Source organism: Orbicella faveolata, unplaced genomic scaffold, assembly GCF_042242905.1.
Source record: "Orbicella faveolata isolate gen_17 unplaced genomic scaffold, um_ofav_v1 contig_24, whole genome shotgun sequence".
Taxonomy (NCBI): domain Eukaryota; kingdom Metazoa; phylum Cnidaria; class Anthozoa; order Scleractinia; family Merulinidae; genus Orbicella; species Orbicella faveolata.
In genome coordinates this window covers 14,153,955-14,179,046 of record NW_028301552.1, presented here as the reverse complement: position 1 = coordinate 14,179,046, position 25,092 = coordinate 14,153,955, and the positions used below count along the sequence as shown (strand labels likewise).

General features: G+C 42.1%; 1 protein-coding gene across 1 annotated transcript; it reads left to right on the top strand.

Moving 5' to 3' along the window:
- The first annotated feature begins 1,700 nt into the window (after positions 1-1,700).
- LOC110064941 (uncharacterized) lies at positions 1,701-23,398 on the top strand. Its single transcript, XM_020772050.2, has 8 exons — positions 1,701-1,840; positions 8,811-9,172; positions 9,461-9,508; positions 11,522-11,733; positions 20,377-20,466; positions 21,561-21,876; positions 22,011-22,301; positions 22,848-23,398. Exons 2-8 carry the CDS (start codon positions 8,818-8,820, stop codon positions 23,195-23,197), a joined length of 1,662 nt encoding a protein of 553 aa, XP_020627709.2. The 5' UTR covers positions 1,701-1,840; positions 8,811-8,817; the 3' UTR covers positions 23,198-23,398.
- Positions 23,399-25,092: the final 1,694 nt, after the last annotated feature.

The following is a 25,092-nucleotide window of genomic DNA, read 5'->3' as shown; positions in this document are numbered from 1 at the left end:
GGCTAGTTGCATATTCGATGGGGGTATATTAGTAGAAAGCTATATCTCAAAACAAAGATGGCGAGGTGTACGTGGTAGTTTCAAGCTGGCGAATTTCCGTTTTTAGAACCAAAGCACACCCTTAGAGACTGAGCTTGAAATGGCAAGGAATAAAAATTACAAAGAAGAGGACTTCACGGTTCGGCGCATGTCTGTATTATTTATTCGCCTGTGCACTCTTTTTGGCACAGGCCCACTTTTTCATTGTTTATGAACCAATCGTAAGCAAGTTACCTAATTTCGCATGCAAATAGCCGTAAAATCATCAACCATAAAATAAGTCAACTAGAAAGTCTACTGAAATCTTCCGAGAATTTTGGTCACACATCATTCTGCCACGACTAGCTATAGCAGGTGATTACTGAACAACATCTGAGTGGGGATTTTAAAGCGATAACATTGATAAGAAGCGAAGAAAAAGTATTTTGATGTAGAGACATGCGCCGAACCGTGAAATCCTCGCTTTAAGCGATAAGAAGGAGGGTAATTATGGCCTAGAAGCAATGATGTCGTCTTTCGGTTTTATGTCACATGCCTTCTGAAAACAACATATAAAAAACCGCACTGCGGATAACTATGAACAAGTTTTAAATGAACTTTAAAGGGACTTTCATGTCTTCGAAACTGGAAATCTCGCTGTATGGGTATGGGTAGCCGAATTCATCGATTTTGAATTAATGACATTCACGTCTACAGGAATTGTTTTGGGTCCGTGCCCGTTTTGGCGTTGCAAAACTTTTGTGTTTTTCAAATTCTCGGGATAAACAACAACTCGATAGTTTTGACTGAAAAAGGCTTATCTATCATTCACCTAGTTATTTTCATTAATCTTATAGTTCATGCAGTTAACTAAAGCTTGATATCTTCGAACTTCCCGTTAGGAACCGCTCGTTTTTGTTTCGTAAATTAAACAAGAATTTAACAAAAGAGTGACGTGTTATAGTGAACCAACGCCAGTATAATATTTACGGCGTTGACTGCACTCTGCACAAAATTCTTAACACTGACCATACTCCAGGACTTATATACGATTTATTTCCGTATCTTTTTTTGTTATTTTGAAAGAGTCATCCCTTAACTTGCACGCTTTCGTGATTTGTTTTGATTAGAAAATATATGGAGCGACCGAAACTCGATTAACCAAACGTTACACAAGCTTTCACGAGGACAGAGCATTATTTAGTTTTTGAATTATTCTCGCCTTTTCCTCTAAGATTTTACTTCTCTTTTGGCGTCGAACGAAAATCCATTAAAATCCTTGCAGGACCCACTATCTTGGCCACCCATGTGCTTCATACATAACCCCGTCGATACACCTGAAAAAGAGTTTAATTTCGGCCAGTTTAAATCGTACTCAAAGATGTCAGTAAGGAGCACAATCTTCAATTCAACCGTAGCTATTCCTAAAATCAGTTTTACCGCCATATCAACAGCTGTCACTTAATAGGCCTCGAAAGACCTCAAATGAATACCGTCCGAGATTTCTTTCCGCATCAGAAGCGACCATAATATTCTCATCTCATTACGTCGCACAGAGATGTTTGCTGTTCGGCGATCAGATGAAAATGAACTCGAGCGATACTTTCTCCCGGCATTCTTTGCGAGTCGTGTGCCTGCTCTCACACGTTTTCCCGCGCTTGCTGTCGGCTACGAGTACTTGTTTTGTGGTTGCCATATACTTTGGTTCTGGTTTTCTGATACTCACTTGGAAACCGAAATTGTTCAGTCGGTCGAACACTGAGGGCTTACATTTCCTATTGAATAATCACAAGGACCAGTTGACAAGCATAGAGCTGCAAAGGTAAGGTAAATTACTCTGACTTGCCAGATCTGTTAATTTTCTCTGACATGAAGACTGGAAGCGTCAACAACAAAAAGAATCCCTTGATTATCGGCAATTTATGTTTTTAATTTTGTTTTTCGCTGCAGAGGAATGATGTTCCACCGATCGGTTTTTCACTGATTGTATTTTTCCTTTCGAGATTGGAGCATTAAACATAAAGAGATTTAAATTTGTTTCGTTTCTTAACGTAAGCATTATCGGGAAAATTCCTTGTGTTGAAAGCAATTGGTGTTATGTTAATTAAACTATATCTGCACGAGTTGTAATTTTCTGGCCAGTTACAGTTTAGTTGTTGTGTGTATAAAGTTCGCTTCTTTCAGTGGAGTCGTTTCGCATTTGAAGAACGCAACAATTGGCGACGAGATGCCGGATACACCGGGATGATCAGCGCAGCCTAGTATCGTGGCCCAGCTATCGCATTTAGGGCGTATGGAAGAGTTTACGTCGGGAAGAGATTGGAAACTTTATGTGGCTATTACCGTGGCCGCTTCTTTCAGTGGAGCCGTTTCGCGTTTGAAGAACGCAACAATTGCGACGAGATGCCGGATACACCGGAAGGATCAAAGCAGCCTAGTATCGTGGCCCAGCCATCGTATTGAAGGCGTATGGAAGAGTTAACGCCGGGCAGCGATTGGAAATATTATGTGGAGCGACTCAAAATGTTCTTCAGAGTTAACAGTGTGCCGACAGACAAGCGTGTTGAGGTCCATTTCAGCGCCGAGGAAACCGAAAGAATTAAATTTCACGGAAATGGTGGATACTCTGGCACAGCATGTGGATCCAAAACCGATAATTATCGCAGAAAGACACAAGTTTCACAAAACCGAAGGGGAAGAGTCGGAAACTGTTAGGCAGTACCTCGCCGAGCTACGAAAGTTAGCGGAGACTTGCGAATTCGCTCCATATATATATCGCGAGGAAACCATTCGAGAACGGTTTGTGTGTGGTTTGCGTTCAAATTTCAGATTCGCGCAAGTTACTGGCTGAAGCGACGTTGACATTACAAACCGCAGTAGAGAAAGCCGTGAGCGTGTGCCACCGAGTTCACGGAAAAAGAAGCCTCAGGATTTCATGGTGACTCCCACCTCGATGTTCAGAAAGTAGAGGGAACTTTTCCCAAATGTTTCATGTGCGGAAAACTAGTCATTCTCCGGAAAAATGTTTCAGCGGAAAGCACAGTGTCATGGGTACCAGAAATTCGGCCACATCGTAATGAAGTGTCCGGAGAAGCGTGCACCGAAAGCCAAGGGAGGAGAAAGTTAGAAAAGTAAGATGAAAGAAAAAAGAAATCCGGTGGAATCCGTAACGTTGAAGAAATGGAGACGATGGCCGAACCAGTCGATAAAACCGCCTGGCCTATGTTTACCGTGGTGGATCATCAGGGAAGTTGTAAAGAACTCATCGTACCGCAATGATTGATGCAAAGTCAGTGGATCTGTATACTGGTGCCTCGGTCACGATCATTCCGAACCATGTATTATCTGATGTACTGGCAGCAAAGTCTTGGCAGCAAACTGACGTAAAGTTGAAGAGTTATTCTGGGCATGAAATTCCAGTTGTTGGAGAGGCCAAGGTCCAGGTGTCGTATGGTGATTAACCAGCCTGCCTTCCAGTTATTGTTGCTGCCGGTGATGGTCCAGCATTTGTGGGACGAAATTGGTTGTCCGTTGCTACACTTGACTGGAAACAGATCAAACGGATTTCCCTGGAACCGTGCGACAAAGTTAAAATTTGGTTTCTAAATACGCATCACTGTTTGATGGAAGTCTGGGCTCAATCAATGAAGCGACCTCTTATCTCAAGCTCAAGGAAAATGCCACCCCGCAGTTCTTGAAGCCTAGACCTGTTCCCTTTGCCTTGAAAGAGAAGATTGCAGAGGAGCTCAAGAGGTTGGAAAGACTCGGTGTATTGGAGAAGGAAGAATTCTCTGATTGGGCTATGCCTATCGTGCTGGTTCTTAAGCCGCGGATGGCACAGTGAGGGTCTGTGGTGATTATAAGGTCACCATCAACTCCGCTTCAGATGTGCCTGAGTACCCCGTGTCAACGGCTGAATAATTATTTAGGCCGCTGAATGGTGGTGAGGGCTCCACACTAGATTTTGTCCACGGCATATCAACAAGTGTCGTTGGATGAAGAAACCAGGCAGTATTTCACGATCAACAATCATCTGGGACTTTTCCGTTATACACGCCTACCACATGGAGTGACGGCAAGTCCAGCCATTTTTCAGCAAACAATGGACTCTGTAATGAGTGGCCTTAATGTAGTTGGTGGTATCCTGGATGACTCAATCGTAACTGGTCCAAACGACATGAACATCTTCGCAATTTGGAAAACACTCTTAAATGTTTGGACAGTATGGGTGTGAAATTGAAAAAGTAAAAGTGCGTGCTTTGAAGCCTTCAGTTGAGTATTTCGCGTTGGTGGTGGATCGACATGGAATTCATCCTTCTCCGTGCTAAGTACATGCCATCCAAGAAGTTCCAGAGTCGCAAAATGCAAAGGAACTGAAATCTTTCTTCGGGCTGGTAAATTATTACCGTAAATTCCTACCTAATATGCCATCCATTGTCCACCCGCTGAGACGCTTGTTGATGTTCGATGCACCCTGGGGCTGAACGAAAGCTTGCCAAGAAGCTTTTAAGTAGTTGAAAAAGTTCTCCTTAACGCACCTTTGTTGGCCCACTGTGACCCGGACAAACGAGTTCGGTTGGCTGTCGACGCCTCATCATTAGGTTTGGGAGAAGTCTTGTCACACGTCTCTGATGATGGAGAAAAAAAAAACCAATAGCGTACGCATCCCGCAGTCTCTCAGCAAGTGAGTAAAATTATTCCCTGATCGAGAAAAAAGCTCTGGCAATTGTGTTTGGCTTTAAAAAATTCCATCAGTACCCGTTTGGAAGACGCTTTTCATTGCTTGCAGACCACTGGCCTATCAACTTGTTGCTTGGTCCTAAACGTGATACATTTATTCCTGTGCTGCAACGTTGGGCTATTCAATTGTCAGCTCATCAGTATGACCTAGAAAATTGGGCTTCCAACGATAATGTGAACGCTGACGCACTGTCTCAGTTGCTACGAAAGGCCGTGAAGGAGCAGGATGATTGGAGTACCGAAGCTTATCAAGTTAACCGCGTTCAAATGGAACGAGTATCAGTCAGTGTCTCAAATCCGCGAGGCCACACGTGGGGATCCACGCGATGTACTGCATTTTTCATGGTTGGCCAGCGGAAAATTTCAGTTGAAGATTTATTACAGTGAACAAGACAATTTTAACGTTGAAGATGGCTGCATCCTCCGTGGCACCAGAGTAGTGATTTCTAACAAATAGTAGGGTGCTGTTTTGTCGGAGTTACATTTCAATCATCCTCGAATGATCCGTATGACGTCCCTGGTCAGAAAGCATGTGTGGTGGCCCAGCCTTGATCAGGATCCTTAAGACAAACTGGCACTTCCGAAAGGACTGTGAGTAAAAACAGCGAGACTAAAGCAGGTAATTTCGATCAACCACAAGCGAGAAAAGGTAAAGAAGGTCAAGTTGGAATGCCGTCTAGTCCAGTCAGGTTAAAAGCGCTAAATCGCCTTAGCTGGTCATTCAGAGAACTCGTGGAACCGAAAGAAGGAAAGAAGAGCCAAGAGCTGTTGGAGGCAGGAGCATGGAGCTCGTACGATTTTTCAGAAGTACGCCTCAATCTCTTCCAAATGCGCAAATTTACCCTCATCAACGTGAAGTACGCCAAATTGAAATGATGCTGGGAGCGTTTATTAAGCAAGTTGAAATATCCAAGGTACAGGTCAGTTTTACCTCGGGAGACGTTTCTGCTACCACACACTGCTAACCCTAAGTAACCAAAGTTGACAAGCATCAGTTACTCTCTTTGGAAAATCCTCGTTATGAGAAATGCCTGGAAAAGTACGCCCAATTGGAAGGAATTGAAATAGAAACAAGGACTCTAAGGAGCGCCTCCTATCAGTGCACCTCATCCTACGAGCTAGTGACTACTGTAAAATTAAGAAGAAAACTACACCCAGTGTTGAACCCCTGCTGGTCCTATAAGAAAGAGGACCAAGCTCGTTTGGACTACAACATCTGAAGAAGTTTCTCTCAACACCTCACGCTCTGGTTGAGATAATTTGTGCAGGTTAGGTGTCCTAAGGCTTGCAGATTCTGCTGTGGTGATCAAGCTTAAGGTTTTGCAGAGTTGAGGTATGGAGATGCAGAAGGATGGCAAGAAACAAGACTTTCTTGGAGAGGAAATTACCCTTCCCTCTCAAGCAACGAAGTAGGAGGTCTCCGCCGATTGCAGAAACCCGCGAGAAAATTACGCAGCCATGGGACAATCAATCGTTATGATAGAGTTATCCAAGATGGGGGAGTAGTTGAGAGTCTGGTCCTACGAATGAGTTCCGCGAGTTCTACAGTCCACTCAAGGGAGTAGTGCGCGAATCATCAGAAACCACTAACCTTCGTGTTATCTGACACATCTAGCGTGACGCGCTAAAATCTTACTGGATCAAGAATCTGAACAATCAGACGGCAGAAAAATTATGGTTCATTAGGGTCCTGTTTGGCCCATCTCTTCGCTACGTCTCCTCGGCAGAATTATACAACATATCCTGGAAAGCTGTGGGACAGACTAAGCAGAGATGAAATTGACAAAATCTTTTATGCAGATGATCTTATCAGAGGAGGCCAACTCGATCGAGTGAAGGTGAAAGGATGCAAATCAGCTTGCCCGGAGGTGTCTGCTCAAGAGACATTGAGGTTGCACAAGTGGCACTCAAAGGTAAAGGAGTTGCAGACAGCTAGTTCAACATCAGCCACAGAGGAGAAACTGTAAGCAAAGGAACAGTTGGGCATCCTATGAAAGGAAGGGGCTTGTATACTCAGTCTGCAGTAGGGCAATGACAACAATACCATCAGCGTTAGCTTTCCATCGGAGAGCACTTATACTGGGCATACAAAGCAAGGTATTTTACGTAAATTGTCAAAGATGTACAATCCACTGGGACTGTTGTCATTAATTAATGACACTGGTAGGGGAGGCGAATTCCTTTATCGTGCTGTTTGTGACGTCAAACTGACTAGCCTGCGATGTCAAACTACCAAGCGGCTTCATGTATAATTGGCTCCAGTGGGAGAAGAGACATCAGACTAAGTTACTTTGTATTTTGCGTTGGAAGAAACAAGGCAAAAGTGCGGTAGTAACACTGGGTGCCGCGGTTAAGATTGATAAAGAAGATTGTGAGGACCTGCAATGGGCGTCAGCGTTTTTGAGCTCAAGTTTTCCAAGGAACCGAAATTAAGGTAAAACATCCTTTCAAGTTAGTGGTGTTAGCTTTGCGGGACTGTCGAGAAGGCTTAAGTTTTTGCTCTAAGAATGTAGTCTGACATGTGCTGTGTGAATGGAGTGATGCCAAACTTTGAGACAGCAGAGTTTCTTGTAAGTTTAAAGCATTTCATCACCAGGCAAAAACGACCTTAAAGAATTTGCTAACTCAAACCACAGACAATAGCAAAAAGTTCGTCAGTGAAGCCTAACGAATCAAGTAAGAGGTGATAGACAAAAAGCTTGGTGGTTTCATGACTCAGCAGGGAATCCAGTGGAAAATTCAATCTCGTGCACCTTGGTTGGGGTACAAATTCCATGTTCTACTCTATCGGGAACGGTCTGTTGTCTTGAACCAAACTTCAAGTGCTACTAGACGTTTACGGCTAGGTGTTCTCAACAAGAGGCCATCCTTATCCCAAACTATCTATTGTTCTTTCAACCAAATGTACTCCCAGACCTAGAGTCAAGGAACCATTGAAGAATACGACCTCAGAAAGCGGGCGTAGTATTTGCTGATGTGCAAGGACGCTTGATATGGTCTCACTTGAAGGAATACTTGCCTCGCAGGCTCCGAAAGAAATGCCTTCTGAGGTACACGGAAAACAGCAATTATCCAGCGAGAGGGACATGTGGCAATCATCACCGCAAAAACCGTGTTTGGGGAAAGCTGGAAGCCGTGTTAGACGTGATAAGTCGCCGAAATGGTGTAATTCGGAGAGTTAAGCACTTCCAAGTCTGTCATGGAACGCCTAGTGTAGCATGTGCACTCCATCCAGCTTACCTAAGACTGCAGTGGAGACTTGCAGTGGTAAATTGCATCATGATCGCCATTTAACTTGTTGTGATCACCGTTTCCAGTGATGTCTTGAACTCTTCAAGTTAAAACAACAGAAAATGCGATTTGTGTCCAAGTTTCATCTGGATGGGCATGCCAAAATAACGGATTTAGGAAGTGCTGTGGCTTTTGTCACAAGAATACTGTGCCACGACTTTTGAGAGAAGATCTATATTTTCTGAATTCAAGACTTGCCAGTAAGTTTTTGCCTTCTAACACGAATGAACACAGTTCTCTGAAGCAGCAATAGTAAAAACCAGCATCCATTCACTCTCAATTTACCGGCAAATTAAACACGAAACTGTTGATCATTCACGGGAAAATATTGCCCTCATCATATACAGTACATCTTGCAAACAGCGCATATTTATTTATTTCAGATATATCGTTTTAATTGCAGCAGATAAAATCATTCTAATTAATCAAAACCGTCGAACGCACTGCAATAATGAATGATCTTTTATAACTGCTAACGGCCGCGTTGAAAAGTAGTCATTTAATTTAGTTTTGATGATTATGTGTACGAATTGTTTAATTCATTGCAGAGTATGCATCGGCGAACATTCGACACAATTACTGATTACTAGGTTATTTAAAGTAAGTCTAGTAAAGAACAAAATTGTAGTTTAGTAACAACCCAGTCCTACAGGAATGATGGCAACCACGTTTCCGAGCACTTATCCATTAGGACCCAACTGAATTAACTGAATTGAGCACTGGACACGTGTACCTGCCGGTTACTTCATTATTCTTTACAGAGAAACCATGCATCTGACCATTTTCCTTATCACTTTGGGTGTTGCCGTTGTAACCCATGCCTACCAGAATCTGGCCACGGCTAAAGGTCTCAGATTTCTAGGTGTTGGCTATAACATCCTGAAAGGCAATCCTGAAGGTGGCAAATTGTCACACGGTGGTGTCGACCCAGGACTACTCTCGACAAGAAAGATACTCAAACTGACATGGGATACAAAGAAGACTTCCGTGGATGGGAAGTTCCGCGTGCCAGACGAGGTTCTCTTTGTTCATCGCTCATCGTGCGTCGAATTTACCACAAACGAAGTATTTTCCGGGGCCAAGTCTTATCAAGATAAACTCAAGATAGATGTGAAAGCCAGTGGTGAGCTTAGAAATTTTGTGATTGAAATAGATTTGATTTTACTTTGTTGTGGATACTTTTGCTCCCAGGTTACTTAGACCAAATATAACGTATTAACAGACCTGGTGTAAACCTTGTTGTCGACTACGGCAGTCAAACCAGCATCCCACTAAGTACCAAGGCTATTTACTTCATGCAAAATACTCTTAATTATGTTTTTTTCTTTGGAGGAAAACAGAGGGAGAAAAACAGTGCACGGAAACAGAGCAAAGAATACTTATGCTTTTATTGTTTTTTTTTTTTACATAGCTGATTATGACGCAGGGTTATGGAATGTCGCCTTCAGTCTCAGTTCAAGTAAGAACTTTTATCGATATGTCTGACTTCAGGTGATGTACTCACTGGGTTAAGGAACACAAGCTCCGCAGTACCAAAAATAAAAGCCTTAAATGTAGTTATCACAATAGAATAATTTATTACTTTTAACTGTTAACGTGGAACTAACGTAGTAATTGAACTATGTACAGAATTCATAATTAAGGAACTTGCAGCAGCCTCGTACACGCCTAAGGGGAAACTAATGAAAAATAATAAAGTAATATGTTTAGCTCAGTTTTAATTAAGTAGTCTAGTTCTACCCGAGATCTGCTTTAGACACGTTCCTTGTGATTTACTGCTTACCTGCTATACCGTTTGATGGTTATCCCGATCAAGAAAAGTTTATAAGAAAACTCGCCATAAAAAATATATTGTGCATCTTAATTTCAGACCGAATAAAACTCGGTTATACGATTACGAGCACTCCTCGGTGGTGGATCGTCTTGGTTTTCTTGCAAAACATCAGCGTCTTATATTTTATTTCCAAAAGGTCTAGATAACAGCAGACACGTAAAGATTTTAAGGAAAACGACCAATTTTTTAAGTTTACAAGACATGTTTCGACGGAACTTCTGTCATCTTGAGTTGAATGATTATAAAGCAAGTTGAATAATAAGGAGACAAAAATGCTAATTAAGACGAATAGTAACAAAAAAACGTGAAAAGGTGTAAATTAAAAGGATAATTTTAGATTTACATGATGTAATTGCTGATTGAGGCAAGGTAGTTCTTTTTGAATATGGATAGCCTCCTTTATCTTGAGTTGAAAGCTGGTAGTGGCGTGATCTAAAATATGAAAGCAGTCTATTGAACACAATGAGCGACAACGTTCAGAATTCTGAAGATGTTTGAAAATGTGAGAGGCCTTATCAACGGCTAAGTGCTCACGTACGCGTGTGGAAAAATGTCGGATGGTTTCGCCGACATAACAGGCATTACAGCCAGCACATGTAAACTTATAAACCACATGTGAACGAAGCCCGCCGGGGATAGGGTCTTTCACACCAAAAAGGTTACCTATCTTAAAGGAAGAAAAAACTAATTTGATGTCTAAATCATTACAATAGCACTTGATTAAGTGTCGAATCTTCTTCTGAGTGATGACAGAAAAATGGCCTATGTACGGCAGCTTAAAGTAAAACGTGGGCGAGGTGGTACGCACACGCGTACGTGAGCACTTAGCCGTTGATAAGGCCTCTCACATGCTTACAAGAGGCCCCGCGGGACATCTGGTATTTTCGCGCGCGCGTGAGGTCAATATGTTAATAAGACTAGTAGTTTAAATTCTGTGGCAACGGTCAAACTAATATCCTTCGAGTTATATTATTAGAGCTAGTCATTGTCGCTGTTCTTATAATTTCCTTTTCGCCAGAGGTCAATCATTCATTTCGGAAAAAAGCTGTAAGTTTGTGTTTTTCGGGGTTTGTCCGTTCAGCCGTCTAATGTTGTAAATAATTGTTTATTTTTGTTCTATTTTCAGTCAAACTCGTTTTCGTGAATAAACTTAAACGTTTGTTCTTTTTTAAAACGATGTTTGGAGACCGATCGAGATTGACTTCGCGATATGGCGGTAACAATTAGCCACTATAAAAATAATCAAAGCGCACAAGCTTATTAATAAGCTGTTTGCCATAGATAAATGTTATTATCGCATGTTAACACTATAACCTGAGTGATAATTCTTTTATCATTTCAGCGCAAGTTCTTATTAAATCTTAAAGCGGATGCAACTGTACCTCTATAATTGTATAATCTAAAATATACTCTATTTAAATGCGCATGTGTACTCTAATAACACAATGAAACATGGGAACGGACTAGAAGTCCGTTCCGTTCAGCTTTGATCTCTATCTATTTTAATGTTATGTTTAGTAGCAAACTATTTACATTATTTCTCTCTGTGTAGTTTTGATAACAACACGGCTTTCTTGGAAAAAAATACATGTAACTCTTTGTTTTTTTGCCCCCTGTCTTTCTCACTCGCTATTGTAGATTATGGGAGTATAAAACATGAGACAACAAGAGAGCACAAAGTCTTTTTTGAAAAGAAAAAAGTTTGCAATGAAGGCACAGCTCGATATCTTCTGGAGTTAGCTCAAGTTGACAAGTATTCTGTAACAGAAGCCTTCGCGGCTGCTGTGTGCCGCTTACCCAAAGTTTACGACCAGCGAGCTTACCGCATATTTATCGACAGCTGGGGAACGGTTAGTATTCTGCTGTGCCTTTTAAAGTACATAATATTCTTTTATTTCTTGAGAACACTTATTTTGTTTCCTTAAATTACCTTTACTTTTTATGTCGATAAATGTTTTGTAACTTGCAATGTAAACGAAAGACGTTATGTAATCCTAGCTGCGTGCACTCAGTGTGTGAATCAATCGGAATAATTAAGCTCTGAATGCGTGCAGAATGTGTGAGCCGCTAGGAGTATTTAAGCTCGTAATTATTATTAAATTTCACTTCAGTTTAACCGCTTTTCGGTTTAAATGAAGTTTGTGTTAGTCGCTTCGCGTTCGGAAAATAAAGTATAGAAAGTCAAAAAGCACAATGATACATGGCGTCAAGACCGAAATCCAGCCTTCATATTAATTCAGAGCTTTAGTGACGTGAGCGAAATTAAATGGCCATGGAAGGGCTGACAAAAGGACCGATTATCGATTGGACAAGCGATGGAAAACTACACGAGTGTTTCCTAGAATGGAAGATAGAGGTGTCTGTCTTATGCAAAGGGTTAAAGATGACTAAAGCAGACCCAGAATTCCTATGCTCGGACTATTAACCAGTGGTCAGGTCAGAAGATCGCGGTCAAAACATTCTCGACAAGGTAACAATTGTAGAAGCTGATCTTAAGAAATGGGAAAAGCATCCCGAGAAATTGGAGGAGCATTGCAAACCGAGGGGAAGCAAACTCGTCGCGGCTACTCAAAATAAAGTACTAACGCGAGGAGAGAAAAGTCATGAAACTACCTGAGTACATCGAAAAGTGCAGACAAATTCAGTTACCGACGCATGTGGATGGCCAGAGGACACCAAAGACATTGTTCTTTCGAATGCAAATCTCCACGGACTCCAAAACCCAATGGTGTATCAGAAGTGTTTGGAAGAGAACCAAGGGCGATTTCCATTCGACCAAATATTCCGGAAATGCCAGGTGAGGGAGCGAATGGAACAGACATTTTTCGGAATTTCATCCCGAAATTTTAGGTGTACCTCGAGAGGTTGGCCTAAAATTCCGGAAAATCGGAATAACCGGAAAATTCCGTTCCATTCGACCATTCCTGCTCGGGCCCAGTTTCTCCGAGCCCGGAAATCGAACTCAACATCAAGCTTCTCAATATCACTACTCGTCATGTTTTCTATCTGACGGACGACTTAAATATCTTTCTTCAACATTATTGCAGGGGATTGGCCACAACAAGCTTTAGTAAGTAGTGCGCAAATACATGTAAGCTATGAGTAATGTGGGCATGACTGTACGAGTGAACAGCTTGCTTCGTCATTCGATAGTGACGCTTGAACTCGTCAGGAAATAAAGGGGATCGTATCCTTAACGTAACCGCAGACTCGATTTAAATTCCTACGCATGTAAGAGCTAGCTGCACTGATAGAAGTTATATCGTCGTCCTCACCTAGTACATCGTTTGTAAAAAAGGTCAAACAGGCAACGAATCCGCTGTTTGTTTTCTCTTTGTTTATTTCGTATTTTCACGCGAAACTTGAAACGTGATGAGCTGGGACAGGTTAGTCCAACCAACCGGAAAATACTGTTCCATTCGCCACATGGAATACCTGGAATTTCAAACTGGAACATTTGGTCGAATGGAAAGTGCCCAAACATACGCTTAAGGCGGAAAGGGACATCGAGATTGCTACCGAAATCTATAATAGCGACTGTCAAAGATGGATAATGCAGACTCGAAGCACAGCATCGGCTGCAGCCACAGCCATACAGTAAGGGTTAACTCAGGGTCACAGACTACAAGAAAAGCACTGACAAGATGAAAAAACTAGCAAAGGGGCATGGCATGGACGACACTTGCAACGACAAAGATGAAATGAAGCGGCAAGACTTTATTGTTGCGGAGTTAGCCCAACTCATTCAAAGTCTAGGTGTCCAGCCATGGATGCAGTGTGTCACAACTGTTGCAATAAAGGGCGCACAAGTGTTGCATGAGCAAGAGAGCAAAACCAGGCAAGCACAGCAAATTCAAACAAACCCAAATACATGGCTTGCAGACAAAACCACTGGGCGAAAATAGCCAGCCTCCAATCAACCCATGGATATCCATGCTACTACACGCCACTTGAGCCGCCCCAACAGTATTCAAATCCGCCAGCACTGTTTCACCATATCGAGAGGTATTATGTCAAGAGCGTTAATGACACTTCAAGCAAGCGTATCAAGCTACTTTGGTTGCGTGTAAGATCGACACAGGTGCGAAGTGTGACGTAATGCCTTTATGCATGTACAGATCGTTGTTACCCAGGCAGTGAGGCCTGGGTTTAAATTTCGGCTCCGTTTTTTTTTTTTTCCATGTTCAGTCACAAATCGCTGTCTGGTCTCTAAAGCGCATGCGCCACCTGTACATGCGTACAGCACATGAAATTTGCAGACGTCGTCGTCGAGAAAAGTTAGCAAGGATTCCATGATTTCTAGGGCGATGAAATCACATACAAGCGAACACACTGTTCAAGGTAGACCAACACTAAAGGACGTTAAGCGTTTTCGGAACGGGTCTCTGCAAGCCTTACGAGAGATCAATTTACAAGCGAACATTTTGAGTGAATCATGAATCATGTTATACCAAAGGAGCCATCAACCGGGGCTATCAACTCTTCAACTTGATAAAAAGCATCTTCAGAAGCGTCTTCGTATTTTTAGATGTGATCGTGAACCAAGCAGAATCCCAGCACGAGCTCAAGAACGTCTGAGCAACAAGAGCAGAAGGGTTAGGGAATTTGTTTACGAATTCATCTGTTCGATTACACCTAAGTAAAATGCTCTGAGAAACTTCGTAAAGTATAATTAAGATAAATCTCGAATTAAACGATATTCTCTCGTTATTTGCTTGTAACAGAGTTATGTGGCCTAACAAGAGTGAAACTCATGTAGCGAATCATTGTACATTTAAGCTGAAGAAACTAATGTATGTGGACCCCAGCAAAAGAATTCTTGGCTTGCACTGTCACGTAATCCTGACGCAATAAAATTTATTGCAAAACCATTTAGTGGATAAAATCAAGAAATTGTGATGTTATAGGAGATTAATAAAGATGACACTCCGAATTTTTAAGTCTGTGGGTTTTCCCAAGCTCACGTATTCGTCGAAATATTTTGCACAAATTTACAGAGACCAGTATGGAACTGCCATGTTGGTGTACCTCCGCGGTTCGCCTACATTGCGGCCGGAAAACATTCTAAACATCTGGAACTTACTTTGGCTATCTAGGCGACTGATGATCTGTACTGAACAAACAAGCATTTACATAAGCACTTTTCCTAATACTTTAACTTCTAAATGGGCTAAAAATCACGAGATAAGTATATGATTTCGACAACGCATTCGTGGGTCTATGTCACGCATCGCCATAACTATGAAATTCAAAATGTCTCGCTTGCTTGAGAAACGCAAGTAACAACGACAAAGGCTACGGAAAATAGACTGAAACGTTTATAGGTTGATATGAAGACCTTGACTCATTTCACACCCTAAAGAATTGCAAACGAGTAATAAGCTATTAATCGATTCCAAGAAATGCAATCAAAAGCAGAATAGCTTAAGCACATCAACTCGATTGAATTTCGTACAACTTCAAATGCAGAAAATTTAGCTCAATTGCAATATAGCTATTGCTTCTCAGAATAACGACTGCCTGGGTACACGCAGCAAAGCGTCTAGTTTGGGGATAAGGAACTAATACCTACTCCAGTTCAAATCTTCGGATACAGAAAATCATCGACAGCAAATCTTGGAGCGTGCACAATTAGCATCCACACCAGCAATAAGCAGCCACAGATGACAATCTCTCTGGTGAGAGACACTCGAGGATATCTTATCCTAGGTAGAACAACAGGGCAACAAGTTGGTTACATCGACTATCCGGTGGCAACACCACCCGCCTTACCTCGTGTTCCACAAGTCCATACGAGTGTGCTCTGCATCTTAGACGAAGTTAAACGCCCACATGTGAAATAATGAATGATGGCGTTATACTGAATGGAAAGAGACACTGTTAGCCCATTAGAAAGGAGTACGTGCTATCAGAATTTAAAGATGTGTTCGAAGGCATTAGTAAACTGCCAGGTGGAAAATACCACATTGAACTCAAACCTGAGGCTCAACCCGTACAACACCCACCCAGCGCAGTACCGGAAAAGAAGAAAGAGGCCTGTAAAGATGTGCTACAAAGATTATGCAGCTTCGGCATTATCGAACCAGTTGGGGGACACACGGACTGGATCAGCATCATTGTACCCTTCGCACAATCAGATGAATCGATTCGACTCTGTCTACATCTAAAAGACATCAATAAGGGTATCAATAGGAACTACTACTACTACTACCACTACCACTACCACTACCACTACCACTACCACTACCACTACCACTACCACTACCACTACCACTACCACTACCACTACCACTACCACTACCACTACCACTACCACTACCACTACCACTACCACTACCACTACCACTACCACTACCACTACCACTACCACTACCACTACCACTACCACTACCACTACCACTACCACTACCACTACCACTACCGCTACCGCTACCCTACCGCTACCGCTGCCTTTGCCGCCGCTGCTGCTACTCAAAGAGGATTGACGAAGTTAACGCTCACTTTTGGCAACCCTCAATATACCTAGGGGAAAATACAAGTGGCTCAGACTTCCTTTTGGCCTGAAAGTCAGTTCAGAAGTCTTCCAAGAGAAAGTTAATTCCTCCCTACAACGAGTTATAAGAATCACAATGTGAACATTCACGATGTGAACGTGCTCAGGTTACTTGAGACAGCAAGGATGAACGGCATAAAGTTCAATCCAAAGAAACTGCAATTCAAGAGAACCACACGTGAATTCTTTGGACAAACTCTGACGGCACGAAGATTTCTGACAGAAAAGTAGAGGCCATTAAGTAGATGAGTGGACCAAAAGAGAAGCAAGGTCTTCAGAGTTTCCAAGGCAAGGTTATTATCTGAACGCTATTTCAGTCCAGCTGATGAAACTCTCCGAGCTACTCAAGCCACTACTAAGAGAAAACGTGGAATGGACTTGGGATTCGGCCCATCAAGTTTCGTTTGATGGAATCAAAGAAGAGCTTACAAATTAAAGAATCCCGTACTCGAGGCGTATTTCAACCCCAAGTCTGAACATGTTATCGAGAAAGGATGCACCGTTGAAAGAATTGGGTACAGTTTTATCACATGCAAGATGGTAGAACAGTGCTCTACGTATCCCTAACACTAACTCCTGCTGAGGAGCAGTATTGCAACATTGAGAGAGAACTTGTAGGAATAGTAATCGTCATGGCAAGACCGCCAAACTATGTGTATGGTGACCCCGTTCGAGTTCAGACAGATCGCAAAACCACTGGAGACCATTTGGAAGAAGCAAATTGCCACAGCAAGCTCAAGAAAAAGACCACTATTAAGGCTTGCAAGATACGAGATCAAGTTAGAGCACATTAGGGGAAAGGAAAACTCAATAGCAGAAGCTTTGAGTCCAGTCGAGCCGCTCAGTCCAGAGCGTCAGGATAGAAAGCAGATGAATGCAATTCCGGTGCATCAGGTAACGCCATTGCAGCAACAGACAATCGCCTTGACAGAACCAGAATTGCCACCAATGCAGATCCAGCTTTGAATCAGCTACGACATTTCACATTCCACGACTGGCCACTTCAAAAGCGTCAACTTCCAGAACCAGAGCGGCATTACTGTAATAATTATCGTGAAGAGGTAGCAATCGAAGATGGACTGATATTCAAAGCTCATCGTTTAGTGATTCGCATATTGCAGAGAGCAGAATATCTGAGAGATCTTCATGCAGAACATTTGGGAAAGGGGAAAAACTCTACCAGGAGTGCGCAAGACAGTGTTTTCGCGAGGAAACAATGAACACGTGTGACATTTACCGGAAAGAGAAGCCAACTCAACAGAAGGAACCGCTCATGACGCATGATGTACCCAGCATGCCAGGAGTCAAACTCGGAATCGACATATTTGAACATCGTTCTCACCACTACCTTCTCGTTCCAGATTAGTTTAGTAAATTTCCTATTGCGAAGAAACTGTCTAATCAGACGTCAGGTCACGTGATTGGTCTCCTCAAGAAAATCTTTGCAGAATATGGGATTCCAGGAGAAGTGCACACAGATAGAGGAACTCAATTTGAATCCGACGAGTTCATAGCATTTGCAGTTTAGCACAGGTTCTAGGTGCCCCAGGTACCCTCAGTCGAATGGTTTAATCGAATCCATGGTCAAAACGGCAATGAACGTCAGGGAAAAGGCAAAAGAGTCAGGTTCTGACCCACATCTTGCAATGCTGATCTACGAGGGTCTGGAAGGGTATTTTCGGGATCCGGGATTTGATTAAAATACGGTGCGGGAATCGGGAAAATGATAGATATCTTGACTGGACCCGGGATTTGACTGCTTCCCGGGAAGCGGGACTCGCCAAAATTTGGGCACGGGATGCGGAATTTTTTTGGCCTGTCTGTCGGGAATTCGGGAAATCATCACGATCCAAATAAACGTTCTAGCGGCCAAAAAGAATCAACCAGGCGAGCGCTAAGCGGCCTCTCCTTCCATACCAAACTATACAGTGTGCCTGGTTAATAGTTATCTTATTGAAATAGTCAGAGGGTATTTTGTTTAAACCAGATGTAATAGCATAATAGCGTACCAGTTATTGACTCGATGCTCAATTGACTCAATTCCTCGAGCTCTTCAGTCTCTTCACAGGTTCACATTTATTGTAATCTTGAGGGGAATTTCTCAACAGCTTAACCGCTAGTTGCCCGAGATATGGCAAATAGTGATACCAGCTCTGTTACAGTAAGAGTTTTGGTCTCGTTTTATCTTACGACCACCGACGATACTTCCAGTTCTAGCGCCAGAACCTCGGCGATCCACAAAGAGAAATTCAATGTTCCGCTAAGCGGCGACGAACACAAAGACCTGTTCAACTTTGCGAAACACTTAAAAAAACCTTCACTGGGTTAGCAGAAATCGCTACGAGTAAAGGCCTTGGAGAAAACCCCTAGGTCACGATTGCCATATCGTGCTCTTTCATCATACGGAGGTACAAAAAACTATTTCTTTTTGCAGGAGCCTTTAAGAATTGACAATAAAGTTGACAGTTACTTTTGATGATACATTGTTCGTGCTAGTCTTACGCAACTCGTTTCGTCCTGGCCAAGGGACTCATCAGAGACTTGTCTGCTTGGCAAACTCATTAGGCATCGCGCCTAAAGTCCCGTTCGCTAACAAAATGGTGACAGCAATCTCGCCTTATATCGCATAAGGATTCCCGACCGCACAAATAGCCTTTAAAAACACACGTAAATTCAAAATATCAATCGAAAGGGCCAATCTTACATTCATTAGCTTTTGTAGAAGTTAAACTTTTTAATGTATTTTCTGGGAAAGAAAAACGGGACTCGGGATAGTGATGAAAAAAGTGCAGGATGTGCGGGATTCTCGTGAAAAAGGAGCGGGAATGCGGAATCAGGAACCCCCTTCCAGACCCTCATCTACAGATCCACACCAATCAGACCGGCTCAACTACGGTTAGCAGAATTGCTTCCCCAACCCAAGTATAGAGCACTCCTGCTCATTCATCAATATCTGGATCCTAATCTGGAGAGGAGCAGGGAAGTGAAGATAGCACAGAAACAGACCCAAGCTGATTACCACAATCATAAACGGCCAAGAAACTTTATAATCTAAAGCAATACCAGAATGTTCGATGTCAATTGGATCCGAATGAAGTAGTCTGGCAGAAAGCAACAATGATTAAGCAACCCACTGACAGATCACTCAAACGTTACCAAGTACGTACAGACTGAACCTGGAGATATTTCACCAACCGTCGCCGCTTACGTCTTGCAATTCAAATCGACCAACAACCAGAAACTCTAATAGGGCTGCCTACCACTTCAGCAGAATACGTTACGCCAAAATCATGGCCGATGAATACTGTCAACCATATACTACCGACACAGTGTGTGCAAGACCGCACCCATTCCGACATTGCAACCTTTGGACCACGACGAACTGTTAGACCACCAAAGAGACTAACCGAAGAAGTTTAACTGTAGAAGCACTAACAAAACTTTGGGAACTTTCAGTTTATTTTTTTTGAAAGGAAGTGAGGGAAATGTTGTAATTCTAGATACGTGCACTATGTGTGAATCAATCTGAATTAATTAAGCTATGAATGCGTACAGAATGGGTGAACTGTCAGGAATATTGACGCTAGTAATTATTATTCAATTTCAGTTGAGTTTAAACGCCGTTCAGTTTAAATTAAGTTCTGTGTCAGTCGCTTCGCGTTCGGAAAATATGGTAAAAAGGGTCAAAAAGCATGAGGAAGCAGGGAGCGCGACCTCGTATAGAGAGTCCGGATTCAGGACCTTCGATCCGATAACAAACTGGTATTCGCGATGATCACAGTTTTAGTATTTGGTGGTTGTTTGGATTACTAAAAATGCTATGCCCACTGAAACTAGGTGCGTGTACATATGAAAATGCATTTCAATTGACGTTACTCCCAACTGCAATTTTTTTTCACAATTTTACAGTTAAAAAGCAAGTGTTTTTATTTTCTTTTAGGACATTGTGGTCAAGGTGACATTGGGAACGAAGAAGATAGAACGTCACGAAAGTTCGTACACTAAAATTGTCAAGTTTGCCATGGAAAAGGTAAGAATTGATGATGTTGTTTATTTATTGAGCACCATGATCAGGTATAGATTTACAAACGTGAGCCAGTGTTCAAGTGACCTTGACCATGGCTGCATAACCTGACATAAAAGGGTACTGATGGGCCATGGTCTTTGTTTCACGTGTTATGTCAATATTTTGACCACCGGCGTTTTTTAATGATTGGTTGATGGAATGGGTGAAACGTTTACAAGGTATACGTAAATCAGGCAAATGGAATAAACTGGGACTCAAAGATATAGGAATTAAACCGACGAGTTTTTAATGGAACATGCAAGAAGAACTTGGCTGTTCCCTTTATTTGCCACATTTTGTGTATGGTATGTCAAAATTGTATAAAGTCCTATTCAAATATTGTTTATGTAAGCTTGGTTACTTGGAGGCACGGTATCCTCTTGGCCCCGGGGAGGGGGGGGGGGTACACCTGGAAAAATTGGGCGGGGTGTGCGGCCCACTTCCCAAAACCCTTACCCTATTTGACCAAAATCTGCGATATTCCCTATCCTTTTTATCACCTGACCATAAATTCGAAACCCTATTTATGACCTGACCCTTAAATCAAAACCCTGTTTCAGATCTGTGTTACAATTAGTTCCCTAGTTCAGACCAATGTTAAATTACTGTAAACATAATTTGTGAAGGGCTTTTGTTGATTTTCTTTTCGACAATAACGAAAAAGGGGCTTCTTCTTAAAAACATACCCATATCAAGGCCGGAGTACAAAACCCATACCCTATTTATGACCAAAACAGCTGAAAAACCATACCCTTTGGGGCCGCACATACCTATATAGCCCATGTAAGGGAGTCCCCTCCCCCCCGGTCTCATGGTTAGTGTGCTCGACTCCGGATGAATGAATATATGAAAGACTTTATTAAAGTGTCAATAGTATTTAGATCGAGCGGTCCGGGTTCGAGCCTGGTCGGGGACATTATGACATTCACTCTCACAGTGCCTCTCCACCCAGGTGTAAAAATAGCTACCGGCGCATTAATGCTGGGGGTAACCCTGCGATGGACTAGCATGCCGGGCTTGAATAGATGCTGAATCATGTTAATGCTTTCGGCTTCTAGAAAGAATCATCGCTGTCAGCGTCCGGTAGCCTCTTGGGATTCAGTAGCTCCTTGTCAGTTGACATAAAAAAGTTTAGCGAATCCAATACAGATACAGCTAGTTTTACTGAGAACAGGATGGTATTCTCCTCTGGAGGACACAACTTGCCTGAACCCATTGGATTGCAGCTGATGCCTATTGACAACGCTGTTGAAGATAGTTTTTTCAGAGTTCTTGACCAGCGATACCGATGTCGAGGTTTGGCACAGCGAAGAAGTAACGTGAAAAGGATCTTACGGGAATACCCTAGGATAAAAGGGGCTTCTAAACCTCAAGGTACTATCTCACATTCATCCGTTCAAAAATACGTAGAATACTAAACAGAAAACAGCCAGAATAGCATTCTTACTAATGATGGTAACAGTGATCTGCAGAAAGAGGGTTGAGAGTATTTCTTTTGAAATTTTCAGATCCTGATGTGCGCATTCCTCTTACTTGGCCAGTCGGTACCTATGGTCTCCCCATGACAAAGTCAGGATGTCCGAAAGGAACGTTTTGGCACAAAGGGACCCGTTACCATGACACCGAGGATAATGCCTCAAACAACTATTGGTCAAATCCCTATGATTTAGCAGGACACGTTAGTAAAAGTAACATGGAACAAAAGTTCTGCATGAAGACCAGAGCTGAAACCTCAAAATACAACCTCCCCTGGCCCAAAGGACAATACTGCATCTACAAGAAAGGAAATTGCCCTCAAGGTGAGTAGATTGTTCTTCGGGTCGGTGATGAACCCTATTTCAATAAATGATGGTCGGAACATTTTCGATTTATCTTACCGATTTAGAACAACACACGAAAAATATATTCAGTGATGCAATAGGCCCAAGGCATGCTTCTAATTGTCCACTCAACTTGGTATCAGTCGAGGAAGATGACCAGGTCGGTTCTGTCTCTTTACAAACTTAATTGCATCGTAGTTCCAAATTTGGGAGTGTACAAGAGACTTTTGCAACTTTCTTGTCCACAATTGTTTGAACAGCAAAATGAAAACAGGCAAATTCCTGACCAAAAGTGAAGCTGGACAAATGATTGCAAATAGGGAAAGGAAACTGCTCTTCGGAAAATAAACTATTTTCCTACCAAATAAATTAGCAGAAACCTTCACTATTTGATGAACGGTTGAAAATCTGACCTGACGCCCGGTTATGTTGGTAATGCTCAATTTTAGCAGAACGCAAAATTTTAGATTATTTTCATTTCCCTCCAGTTATGGACTAATCAATGTTCTGTATTGTGCCTACCAGGCTTCAGGGATGGATACATTTATTGGGATGACGAAGATGACAACAACAATAACTGGCGCAGCGGTCAGCTACCAGACGGCAGTTATGACAGAAACACAAACATCTATTACTGCTGCCGGGATGATGGATATGCTACTAAGGCCATTTATCTCCCAATTGACACTCCCTTCGTTTTGCTCAAGTCTGGTAACCGTCATTGTCAGAATGTCCATGGTGTCAACACGCGAGAAGAATTCTTTCGTTGGGACAGTGAAGACGATTCACCGCATGCCATGGCAAAAGGGAAACACCCCTTTCTGGAATACCTGGGCAACAAAAATCTGAAAGTCCACTACTGTTATTATTATTAACAGGGATAAAAATGGGGATAGGACGTACGCATCGTCACATGAAATGCATGCAAAGTAGTTGACTGGAAGTTTTTCATACATTAAAGCTACGCGCTGAAAAGGAATAATGAAAATAAAAGTGCAAGGCACAGTTCTTTCTGCTTTTAACGCCATTGTTTTTTGGGGGAATAATAAAAGTGACCCAACCAGTTCTACCATTTATTTGCGCCTTGTTTACATGTTTGACTCGCATTTTTGGCTAGCTACAGGCAAGAGTTAACCGATCTCTTTCAATTTGACGTCCTAACTGAGGAATGCTTGAATCTGAAGTAAAACCTTTTTTTATTGTGGGAGCAAAAGCAATTCAGATATCGGCAAATTTTTAACATCTCGTCTTTACAAAGAAACTCCCATAACCTTAGAAATCCAATGGCATATTTTCTTTGCCACTTTATGGAACAAATTAACCTCGCGTCTCTCAAGTTTTTACCTGCACATTTCGTGATAATCATGACCATGCACTAAATCACTACACGAAATGCTGGTTAAATTTATTCTGAGGTAAGCTAATAGACTTTGCATAATTGGCGCCTAAATTTGAATGACCGTGCTGATGCTTATTTCACTCGTCACCTTTTTATTACCCACACTTTGTTCCTCCGACCTATCTCCAATTTATCTCTTTCTGTCCAAAAAAATACCTTAGTGCGATAAAAAGCCGCATCTTAGTTTCCCTTTAACGAGAAATGACGCCGCCAACTTCTAGATACCATTTTTCACTGCAGTGTTACCACCTTGTGTTGGGTACTATAATTATTCAAGATCTTTGTCGTAACATTCCCTGTGAGGAGTTTGCCAGTAAGAGATGAGAATTGATAAACGAAAATTCGCTTTAAAAATGTGATGATTCCTGGAAAGATTTTACTTTCGCTAAAAGTAAATGCACTTATTTGAGATGCCAAAAAATCATAGAACTCGATAAATCTTTCCCACCAATAATCGGGCCATGTCAAGACCAGGCGTCAGTTTCTCGAAAGTCCCGGAAACTTTTCGGGTCCGCAAAGCGATTTTTAGCTAATCTGTATCGAAAAATAGAGAGGTGTGTACGCATGAAACTTCTTATATGAAGGGAACCTCTGTTCATATTACAAATACGTGAATAAAGCAGCTCTGTAATATCATAAGGTTGGAGATTGCTATGGCTTTCTGCATGCGAAAACCTTTCGCGAGCTTGGAGAAACGAGCCCCAGATTTTGATGTCAAAAGGATACCACTTATCCCTTACAATGGGTTCCCAGCGGAAGAATATTGGCGGAACATTCAGGAAACGTTTGTGTAAATCTTGCATTTTTATGTGAACTCCTATCTAGATTGGGTGAGGACCATACTCGGGAAGGAGACCGCAAGTACACAGCAAGTCCACAGCGTGCGCGGTTCCCCCTATCTTACATAAATAGAATTCTATTATATAAAATAATGAAAGATGCGAATGCAGCCATAACACTACTGGAAAAAAAAAATTTTCAGGTCATTTTTCCGGTAGTGTTATGGCTGCATTCGCATCTTTCATTATTTCATTTAATTGCTACTGTTGCACATCTATTACCATGGAATTCATATGCTTGAGCCGAGTACTACGTCCACTGAACATATAGGGCCGAACTCCCACACGACTGCTCTCATGTGGCTCTGATAGCTCAGTTGGTAGAGCATTGCACCGGTGGGGCAAAGGTCGTGGGTTCGAATCCCGTTCAGAGCCAAAAATTTTTTCAGGCCATTTTTTCAGTAGTGTTATGGCTGCATTCGCATATTTCATTATTTCATTTAATTGCTACTGTTGGACATCTATTACCACAGAATTCTATTAGTATAGTAATACAAATGCGGCAATCTGCTTGGCTAAGCTACTGGTACAT

Excerpts from the sequence above, each read along its gene's own strand:
- LOC110064941 (XM_020772050.2), top strand. The coding sequence starts at position 8,818 with ATGCATCTGACCATTTTCCTTATCACTTTGGGTGTTGCCGTTGTAACC. Across the intron at positions 9,509-11,521 it reads CGCCTTCAGTCTCAGTTCAA|ATTATGGGAGTATAAAACAT; the intron begins GTAAGAACTTTT and ends TCGCTATTGTAG. Across the intron at positions 21,877-22,010 it reads AGGGGCTTCTAAACCTCAAG|ATCCTGATGTGCGCATTCCT; the intron begins GTACTATCTCAC and ends TGAAATTTTCAG.